This window comes from Elephantulus edwardii, unplaced genomic scaffold (genome assembly GCF_000299155.1).
Source record: "Elephantulus edwardii isolate Elephantulus edwardi_28Jun2011 unplaced genomic scaffold, EleEdw1.0 scaffold00148, whole genome shotgun sequence".
In the NCBI taxonomy this organism is placed as follows: Eukaryota; Metazoa; Chordata; class Mammalia; order Macroscelidea; family Macroscelididae; genus Elephantulus; species Elephantulus edwardii.
The window spans coordinates 2,954,431-2,965,105 of record NW_006399898.1 but is presented as its reverse complement, the minus strand read 5'-3'; the positions used below and the strand labels follow the sequence as shown (position 1 = coordinate 2,965,105).

At 51.1% G+C, this 10,675-nt stretch overlaps 1 protein-coding gene across 1 annotated transcript in view; it reads left to right on the top strand.

The window, feature by feature from the left end:
• Positions 1 to 10,675, top strand: part of AACS (acetoacetyl-CoA synthetase) — a 43,835-nt gene that overhangs the window by 3,018 nt on the left and 30,142 nt on the right. Inside the window, exons 2-3 of the mRNA XM_006894624.1 lie at positions 4,812 to 4,915; positions 6,267 to 6,387. Coding sequence (XP_006894686.1) covers positions 4,812 to 4,915; positions 6,267 to 6,387 — 225 coding nt within the window. The remainder of the gene's footprint in view (positions 1 to 4,811; positions 4,916 to 6,266; positions 6,388 to 10,675) is intronic.

Genomic DNA, 10,675 nt, shown 5'->3' with positions numbered 1-10,675 from the left:
AAATATTGTAATTTGCCTTTTGGTCCATTTTCCCCCTTTCAATCCAAAACCTGCTATTACGGTCCTGATCAGAATGGTTAGTGTTGGGAGCTGGGCACCACCTAGTGCATCTGGTCTCCGAGAAGACAAGGTCATGGATCACGCTGACTTGTTTCTTCTTGGAGCCTTGGCTGCTTCGTTCCTGAGTTGAGACCTGTGGCTGCGGCTTACACGGCTGCTTACAGACTTTGAAGCCCCCAGATGCCAGTCACTTTGCTTGGATGCAGATCAATGGCCTTGGTGGACTGACTGGGCTTTCCCAGGAGACTATGGTCCTAAACTTTCAAACGCAGAAAGCCTCTGTTGGAAGATGTTGACGCCTCAGGATCTGTATTTGCGGCTTCAGTGCGTAGTGTGCCTGAATCTGCATTATTTGTATGTGCATAGACCCATAAATACCCTATATGTACCTGAAGGAGCCTGGAGGGTGGAGTGTGTTGTCTATTAGCCTGCTAACCAAAAGGTTAGGGGTTCGAAGCCACCAGCTGCTCTGCAGGTGAAAAAAGGAGACAGTTTCCTCCAGTTAATATCTGCAGGCTTGGAAGACCTGATGGACCGTCACTATGTGTTGGACTCAAGTCATCAGCAGTGGATTTGGTTTTTGGGTGTCAATATTTTTAAGGAGCTGTGGTGTCATGTGTTTTGTGTTGCGCTGTCAACTGAAGGGTCAGATGTTCAAATCCATCTACTGCCTCATAGGAGAAAGATGCAGTCCCTTTATGTAAACAGTTATTACCCCACAGGAGAAGGATGTGGCCGCCGGCTTGTAGAATTTACCCTCATGAGACCCTATGGGGCAGTTCTGCACTGCCCTAGCTCTGTGTACATTCTAACTAATGGAAAGGTAGTGGGTTTGGTTTGAGTTTTTTTCTACCAAAATATCCTACGACTATTAACATAAACTCGGTGCCCTCTGTCCCCAGCCGAAAATGTCTTCGTTTTCAACTTGACACTGGCAACCATTAATCTTTGGTTTTTATACATTTGCTTATTTTATATAAGTGAGAGCGTAAACTAGTTGTCCTGTAGTGACTGACTTGTTTTCCTCTGCCTGACATTTTCAGGGTTCATCCTGTTGTAGCCTGGATCAGAGCTTTGTGTCTCTTCATGGCTGAGTACCACTCAGGTGTGTGGACAGGCCAGGCCTCTTTTTGTCTGTCTGTCCATCTCTGGTGGGATATTCTGGTTGTTGGAGCCTTTGGTTACTTGAACAGTGCTGCAGTGAACATGTACAAGCTGTTCTCTGTCTGCAGCTCCTGGGATTGGATTTGCTCAGCTGTGTTATAGATTGAATTGTAGCCCCACAAAATCTGTGTCACAAATCCTAACCTCTGTGCCTGTGCTTAGAATTCCATTTGGGAATGTGTGTGTGTCCTACGTTGATGAAGCAGGGTAAATGTAGGGTGGATCTTGAGTTAATCTCTTTGGAGGTAGAAAGATTAAACAAGCAAAAGAAGCAGAGATGCGGGGGGAGAGAGGCCAAGCCGTGCTAAGCTTACCCGGGGACAGGAGCTCAAGAGCCGGGGACCTTCCCCAGAGCTGACAGAGAGCGAGCCTTCCCCCAGAGCCAGCACTGAATGCAGACTTCAGCCTCCTCAAACGTGAGAGAGACAGTTAATCTCCTTCTGTGCCATTTACTGCCTCTGAAAATCTCCTCAGGGGGTCAGTTAGAAGTCACTTCTGACAAAACAGTACACACCAACAACAGTGATGATGGTGAGAGAAGTCACGGTGCCATTGTGGGTAAAAGCAGCTGTTAACCAGAGGTGGGCTGTTTAAACCCACCATCTGCTCTGAAGAAGAACAGGGTGGCCGTCTGCTTCCCTAAGATCTCCAGCTTTGGGAGTGGCCGGGGGCAGTTCTGCGCTGCCCTGCAGGATGGCTGTGAGTCAGATGGCAGAACATCAGCTTGGTTAAACTGTGAGGAAACAGAATTCTGTTTGTTCACGCCACCCACTTTGGTATTTCTGTTCTCACAGCACTGGTGCGAGGGTTCCTGTGTTCCATTGTTACAGGAGCCCTGCACCATCTTTTGAGACCTGGCCCTGGAAGTTGCACTTGGTCACTTGCGCAAGATTTTAGTGGGGCTTCAGGTCAGCTTTGCCCTGTGTGTGCAGAGCTGCCCAGTGGCACGGATAGCAGGAGGTGACAATTACCAGGGACAAAAGGCCACAGCCAGTTGTTCTGTTTCCTCTGTAGAGGCCAGGAGTCCAGAATTTAGCTCTTGATCTGTGAATGTTCAGCAGTGGCACCTGGTTGAGGTTCTTTATGAGCTAAGCCTGCCTGCGGACCTCAGGACGCCTCAGGGATCTCCAGGTGGCCCGGCTGAACTGGCTTCTTGAAAGGTTCCTTGAAGCCAGGTCACAGGTATCTGTGTGCGGAAAAGTGCCCTGTGACGCTGGTGCCCTGCTTCCAGGCCTGCCTTCATGTGCCTCATGACTGGGCTGGGCGTCGGGGCCTTGAGACCTCTCTCTAGTGCATTGCGTAAATCCGCGTGGCGCTCTGCAGTCCGTGAGGACGAGGTGATTAAAGAAAACAAGGCACACGACCGGGGCAGTGGGACCTGTCTGGCAGGTGTGGTTCCACAGACGGCTGTGGGCTCTGGGGCACCGCCCTGGGCTCCGAGAGCCTGGCTCCGAGCTGGCAATGCCCACGTGGCCCTGATCCTCCTAGCTCAGCGTGTGCTGTGCCTGCCGGGCCTGGGCCGGCTCCTGAAGGCCATTAACGTGGCTGTGGTGGCTAGCCCCAGGAGCACTTTCTCTGTGCACATCTTGCTAAATTTTCACACATGCTGAAGGTGTGTGGCAGAGTAGCTTTAGGTAAGTTTGTTGGTGCCATTTTTCAATCGGCACATGCTCACTTCTTGTTTCTTTGTCCCATTTTGTTCATGCTTAAGATGTCCTAACCGTCTTTATCGTGCTGTCTGCTTAATAGAGCCCAGTACAGTGTCAGCGTAACTTCCTATGCACTGGGGAACAAAACAAAGCAAAAAGAGGGGTGACTCTCTTTCCTGTAGTGTTAGGTTTATTTTGGTGGCCTGGAGTGGAGTGTGCAGTAGTTCTAAAATCAGCTTGTGTTTGTGTTTTCACTCATTTAGTTGTCACAGGAGGTGTCTGGGTGGCACAGATGTTGTGATTGACTGCTAACCAGAAGGTTGTTGGTTCGGAGCCCCTGCCACCCCTTGGGAGAACAATGTGACAGTCTGCTTCCATACAGATGACAGCCTTGCACACTCCCAGCAGCAGTTCTGCTCCGGTGCCAGTGAGTTCAGTCTAGTTTGGGGCCCAGTTAGACAGAGACACATAGGATTGAGACCCAGACGGTGAGGGGGACTCCTGAGCCTGTGCTCCTGAGGTGAAGCTTTCTTGATTCTCATCAGGACTTCTCACGGTCTTCACTGTCATGACCCCATTTTACAGAACAGTACGCTGAGGCTCAGCTTGCCAGAGGCCATTCTCTAGAGTGGCAAAGCTGAGATTCAGATCGCTGCTGTGGGAGGAACTGGTTTTGTGTTCACGTGGGCGGGTCGGGTAATTGTGCCTCTGAGGGAGCTTGGTTTGGGTTTGGATTTCTCCTGGACAGTTGTCTGCCTTTATGCTGTTTAAAAACATAGCTGTGGATAGTTTGTTAGCGGCGCAATGGAAGTAGCCTAGTGATCCCAAAAACCGTATTCCAGTTAAGTAATTCCCAGGTTTGCTAGGTAGAGTGCCGTGTAGTTGTTTAGAAAGAACGAGGCTGCTTTTTATGTGCCAGTGGGGAGTTCTGCAGTGGGAGAAGCAGGTTGCCTAATGGTGGGGTGTTGCCACGATAGCGTTTTACACTCACCAAGGTCTCGTAACCCTGACTGTGATTGGATAGGAGGGTCCTGGTGTGCAGGACCTGGTGTGTGGTGGTGACTTCACCAGCAGCCCAAGGGAAAAAGATGGACATTCTCCTCCCATCAGGATATAAGAGCTCTTGTGGCATAGGGTGTGCTGTGTTGGGCTGCTAACCAAAAGGTTGGCAGTTTGAGTCCACCAGCCTCTCTAAGAGAGACAGATGGGCAGCCTCTCTTCCAGTTAAGAAGTATAGACTCAGAAACCTGACGGAGGGCCACCATGAGTGAGAATTGACTCCACATGCAGACCAGGTGCGTGCAGTCCAGTAAGGAGATTGGGCAGTTTACTAATGATAGTAGTACACCTTGTGAGTGCCAGAGCCAAAAGTCCAGACTCATTGCATTGAGTCATTTCTGGTTCACAGCGACCCTGCAGGAGGCGGTCATACTGCCCCAGAGGGTGTCCCAAATGAGCACGCTGCCTCATTTTTCTCCCACAGAGCAGCTGATGGTTTGACCTGCTGACCTTTTGGTTAAAAGTGAGATGCTTTAACTAGCACCACCAGTGGGACCGCACAAAGCCCTCGTGACTTTTGTTCCTTTTAGTGGTGTGCTTGCTGTAAGACAAACTAGGATCGTCAGTGGCCTGCGTCCCTTAGACTAGCCATCTTGCTATGGAACAGGTAAAACGTGTCTTCTAAGCATTACATCACGAGTCCTCCTAGTACAATAGCTAAGCAGTCCATTTCTAATCAGAAGGCCGGCGGTTTGAACCCACATAGAGACTCTGCTGGAGGAGGGCCTGGGAGCCTATGCTGTGAGGATAGCGGCCGAGAAGGCTCAGGGGCAGGCCTGCTGTCTCCTGGAGCCACTGTGAGTCAGTGCGTCTGCACATAGCAACAACAGAGGTCTGGTTGTTGGAGTCATGTGCCGTTTCTTTTATTATTATTTCCAGAAAATTATGATGACTTGTATCACTGGTCAGTGAAGTCGTACCCGGACTTCTGGGCGGAGTTCTGGAAGTTCAGCGGACTTGTCTTCTCACGCATGTATGACGAGGTAAGCAGGCATTTCCCATGCCTCATCTTTTCAACGTTTATGTTTCAAAAGAAAGTGTTAATTTTGGGAATCTTAAATCGTATCTCCTTTAAAAACCTTACATCAGTGGGAAGAAAGGTATTGCCCTGGAGAATGGGCTCCAGATTGTGGTGGGGCCTGGGGACCCTGTGGACACCCTGTACCTGTGGGTCTGATGTCTGTGGATTCCAGGCCCTGTCCTGAGAACGGGACCTGTCCGTAGTAGTCGGTCATCATTCTTGAAACTATAAGTAGTTGGGTATTTAAAAAATAATGTGGTGATTTGAATGAAAATTGACAGAGCAAAGTGGCTTTCCATTCGCCTCTTCATACGTATTGTGTTTCCTGACAGTTACAGCCCTCACTTAAAACAGCATGCTTCCCATTTCCTTCCTGTCTCTCTCATTTTCACTCATCCTTCTCTCCTCTTCCTTCTTGGCTTCTGAACCTTTTCCCTGGGCATATGCTGCCCTTTTGACTGTGCCTACTTGATGGTTCTGAGGAGTGTGTTCCTCCCTGGAGATTTATTTTTCACATGGGCTTTAGAGAATTTTATATTTTCCTTATGAAAAAAATAAAATTAGTTCCTGGGGGAAAAGGAGTTCCTGGGTGACACACAGTTATCACACAAACTTGGCCACTAACCGGAAGGTTGGAGATTTGAGTCTGCCCAGCGGTGCCTTGGAAGAAAGGCCTGGTGATCCACGTCCAAACAACAGCTTGTGGAAAACCAGTGGCGCACAGATCTGCTTTGGCTCACGCAGGTTACCAAGGGCCGTCGTCAGCTCCAGGGGAGCTGTTTGTGTCTTCATTTCTTGCTGCTCAGCACTCTGTTGTGCCCATTAGGTCTCTTGTGGGGTAAACCACTGAAGGCTTCATCTGTAGACACTTGGATAAGAAAATTGAGGTTCCAGAACCCTGAAGTAGACTAAGAGTGAACTGGGCAATCGTGGGCAGTGGGCAGGGACTGCCTGCTCCCCCTTTGGCCCTCCAGCGTGGCTCCTGATTCTCTACTGTCCTTGTCAGAGCCTGGGATGCTGGCCCGAGCCACGTGCCCTTCTTTGCCTCTCATCTCCAGTGTCTATCAAAGTAGATACTTAGTCAATATTTGCTGAAAATGACTCCCTGGCCAGCTTCCCCTGTCATTGCTGTCTGTGGTGCATTCGGGCCTTTGGGCAGATGTTGAAACTCAGCCTCCTGAAAAGCCATTCTGTCCTGCCCCAGGCTGGGGGGGTGGGGTGGGGGGTGGAGGGGTGTCAGCTGGCTTTTCCAGGCGTGGGCTTGGTCCTGGTGTAGCTCTCCTGTGTGTGTGACTTGCTGGCCTTCTCTGCAGGTTGTGGACACTTCGAAAGGCATCGTGGACGTGCCCGAGTGGTTCAAAGGCAGCCGTCTGAACTATGCGGAGAACCTGCTGCGGCACAAGGACAATGACCGGGTCGCCTTGTATGTTGCAAGTGAGTCCCAGGGACGCAGTTTTCTGTCCATGTCATTCCAGGTGCCGGTGTGTGAGGCCTCCTGATGTGTCACAATATTATGGCGTGTTTCTGATGTTATTAAGGCATCTCCTAACCGTCTCAAAAAATTAGTAGACTCTGCCTGCGACACAGGAGCCCGGGTTTGATTTCCAGCCGGTGCCTGTCAGTGGAGGCTTGTGTGCTGCGGTGATGCCAAGTGGTCGGCAGAGCTTTCAGACTGAGACAGGCTAGGAAGAAAGGCCTGGCGACTTTCTTCTGAAAATCAGCCCGTGAAAGCCTGGTGGGTCACATGTCTGATCACGCTATGAGTGGGGTCACCGTGGGGCGAGGGCTGTCCCAGTGACTGCTGACAGCTACTTCATTCTCTAGAAAAATTTTAGGTTTACTGAAAAATGTAACAGAAAAAGCCAAGTTCCTGTGGGCTCTGTCCTTACACACAGTTCCTCGTGTTTACATATCCCGCGTGGATGTGGCATGTTTCTGAAGTAATGGCTCAGTGTCACTAGTTTACTGTTAGCTGCAGTCCACTGTTGGCGTTAGGGTTCTGCGCGTCAGGTGCACAGTGCCGTGTGTTCACCATGACAGTGTCCTGCTGGATGGTTTTGTCTCTGCTGTGTGTCTCTCCCCGCTGTCCCTGTGTCCCTGCAGCTACTCACCTGTGCAGTGTCCCTGGAGTTTGTTTTTCTAGAATGTCACAGAGTCAGATTTATAGTCTGTGGCCTTTGCACTCTGTCTTTTTCATCAGCCAGTGTGCATTTATGTTCCTGCCACATCTTCTTGGTTGGATGTGGCATCTCGGCTCTCTTTTTATCATCTCTGGGAAGGAGAGGAGCTGGAATACCTGGTGCAGACATGGGAGAAATTCACACACGCCTGCTATGAAGTAAGGAAGCGCTGTTCGCGCAGTCTGTAGGGATGTGCACTGCCAATCCACCAGCAGTACCCCTCTGGTGGTTCAAATCCACCCACGACTCTGCAGGATCAAGGTGGGCAATAGCTTCCTGCGTGATTTACTGCCTCACTCTCAGTTGTTTCGGACTCAAAGGCCGGGAGTTGTGTGTTGTTCTACTGAGTAACTGTCAGCTGAAGTGCCTGGGCGGGGTGACCGGTCTCCACACGCAGCTGCTAACTGAAAGGCTGGTTTGTGGAGCCTGGTGCTTTCCTTCCCCAAATCAGCCCCTGGCAGAGCCCTGGCACACAGCTCTGCTCTCAGCTGGGCGGGCGTCAGGAGTCAGATGTGGTCCGATGGCAGCTGACTGATCCTGAAGACTTGTTCAGGCTGCATTGTGCGTCAGCGGTTCAGCTCATTCACGTCTTCCGTACGGGGCCTCCCAGGCACCACCACCTGTTGTGAACTCCCCTGGGCGCGGCCACTCTGTGGGGCCAGCCTGCCAGGCCTCTCCTCCTCCCTGGGCCTTCACGTGTGTATGCACAGCACCCAGAACTCAGACACTGGTGTCCTTGCTCCTCGTGGAAGGTGCAAAAGGCCAAACGCAAATATTTAAAAATGAAACAGAACAGTGAAAGCTGTGACAATCTAATGGGTTTAGTTACTTAGAAAGCAGAAGGAGTGGCGCTGTGCGTTAGCCTTGACTGACAGCAGTGAGGATTCTTTCTCGAGCGAGAGGTTAAGGCATGGATGTGATTGTGGGTCACCTGCGCACTTCCCCCTCTTTGCCTAACCCCTTGCTTTTGAAAGGAGCCCTGGTGGCACAGTGGATACAGTATTGTGCTGCTAACTGAAAGGGAGGAAAAGGAAGCTAGCTGCTCCTGGAACAGTTTACAGGTTTGGGCACTTGTGGGGCAGGGCTTCCATGTCCCGCGCGGTCGCCGCGACCTGGAATTGACAGTCAGTGGTGTCGTTGTGGAGTGTGTATCCTGAGGGAGCCCTGGTGGTGAGATGCCCAGCTGCTGGTCTAGACGTAAATGGTTTGAATTCACTCGCTGCTCCACAGGGGAAGGACAAGGCAGTCTACTCCTGTAAGGATTTCATAACCTTAGAAACGCTACGGGGCAGCTCTGCTCGTGACTGACTTGACAGCAGGCGTGGGCTGACCCGAAATGAGCTCTTCTCTTCCCCGCATTGGCGGAGGGCACTCTGCTTCCAAGCCTGGGGCAGCTCGTAAGCACTGATTCTGAATTGACTTCTTACTGCCTTGGGGACTGTGTCCTCATTGCTCCCTCTGCTGCTTCCTGATTTGTTCTTAGCGGCCCACCCCACCTGGCGAGGATGCCGTGGGTTCTGCTGGGAGCTGCGTTCTCAGCAGCACTGACCCATCCCCGTATCACTCAGATCTGGAGAGCGGGCCACAGAGCTGGTGTGTGCCCGCGGCCTTCATGCTCCAGCAGGTGGACCGTGGGTGAGTGCATCAGCCCGTCCGTGTCCTTGCGGTCAGCAGTTCTGTCTGGCCAGGGGCTGCCAGGTGGCTGAACATTTTCACAGGACATAAAACCATCTGGGTTGGGACATGGGAGCGGGAACTAGAAGAACCAGAAGATCCTGCTTCAGGGCGAGGAGGCCAGAGCAGAGGCTGGTACATGCACTTGCCATGAACTCACTGGAGGAGTCCAGATTCACCCCACAGGGAGAGCACGCTGCTCGTTCACTTTGGAAGAGATACACGTCGTGGTGTAGATTGGAAAAGCCGGCAGCAGTCAGGACTAGAACATCCACAGCCGAGGTGGGCGTGAGAGGATCGAGGCCTTTCCTATTAAAGCTTACTTCTGCCATCCGGCTACTCCCCACTCCGTGCATCCCTGAGAGAACAGGGGACAACTGCCCTGCTTCCTGAGCTTCTGGGTCTGAACCAGTTGTATTAGTTGTCCATCGGTGTACAATGAATTACCCCAAATTCATGACTTAAAACAATAAATATTCCTTATCTCACAGTTCCTATGGGTTAGACATTCAGCAGTGACTTAGCTGGATGGTTTGAGTGTGGGAGTCTCTTGTGAAGTGGCCGTCAAGATGTTGGCCAAGGCACCTGCAACTACAATCCCAGAGGCGCACGGTTTGAATCCACCAGATGCTCTGCCGGGGAAGGAGGGACAATCTCCTCCTGTACCAGTCAGATCTGATTTGACGGTACACTCACACAAAATTTAAAAAAAAAAAAAAGATGTTGGCCAAGGCTGAAGGCTTGACTGGGGCTGGAAGATCCACTTCCAGGATGGCACAGCTGTGCTGTTGGCAGAAGGCCCTGTTCCTTAGCAAATGGACCTCTCCCCAGGGGTGCTTCTGTGTCCTTGGGAGGGAAGTTCTGGTGTTCCTGTGACTAGTTTCAGAGGTCACACTTACCAGCCCCCCCCCTCCCCACACCCTGTTGGTCTCTGGAGCAGCTCTGTTCCACGGTGGTGGTGCGATGCTGAAGGACGGTCTGGGCACCAGAAGGTGAGGGCCCTGGGGGCTGCTGGGGGACCTACCTCTACTGCCTTCTCCTTCCTTCCCAGTCCGTGCGGTGAAAATCAGCTTCTTGCCATTTTAACATACATTTCTTTGATTACTAGTAAGGTTAATAATTTCCTTTTCTTATTGATACTTTTCTTGGCAAAGTTAAAGTTTATTACAGTCAGCTTTTGTTGCCTTTATGATCTAAAAAAGATTGTTGTCAAAACCATACTTAAGATAGAATAAACACTGCTCAGTGGTAGAAATGGTGAGATAAAGGTACACACAGTGCCTCCCGTGAATAGCAAGGGCACTGAGAGGAGCAAGGCCAGTTTGAAAAGGTCACTTCCTATATAATTCCATTTATGAAGCATTGTTGCAATGACAAGACTGGAGATGGAGAACACTTGAGTGTGCTGTGTACGAGACCTTTGGGGCCAGCAGGAGGGAGATCTTTGTGGTGGTAACTGCTGTGTGTAGGGTGGTGGTGGTCTGTGTGGTGACGATGGTGGTCTGTGTGGTGACGGTGGAGGAAACAGTGTTCTATGTCATGAGTGGTGGTGATGTGGTCTGTGTGGTGATGGTGGTCTGTGTGTGTGGTGACGTTGTCTGTGTGGTGATGGTGGTCTGTGTGTGTGGTGATGGTGGTCTGTGTAATGGTGACGGTGGTCTGTGTGTGTGGTGACGTTGTCTGTGTGGTGATGGTGGTCTGTGTGTGGTGATGGTGGTCTGTGTGGTAAAAGGTGGTCTGTGTGTGTGGTGATCTTGTCTGTGTAATGGTGACGGTGGTCTGTGTGTGTGGTGACGGTGGTCTGTGTGGTAAAAGGTGGTCTGTGTGTGTGGTGACGGTGGTCTGTGTGGTAAAAGGTGGTCTGTGTG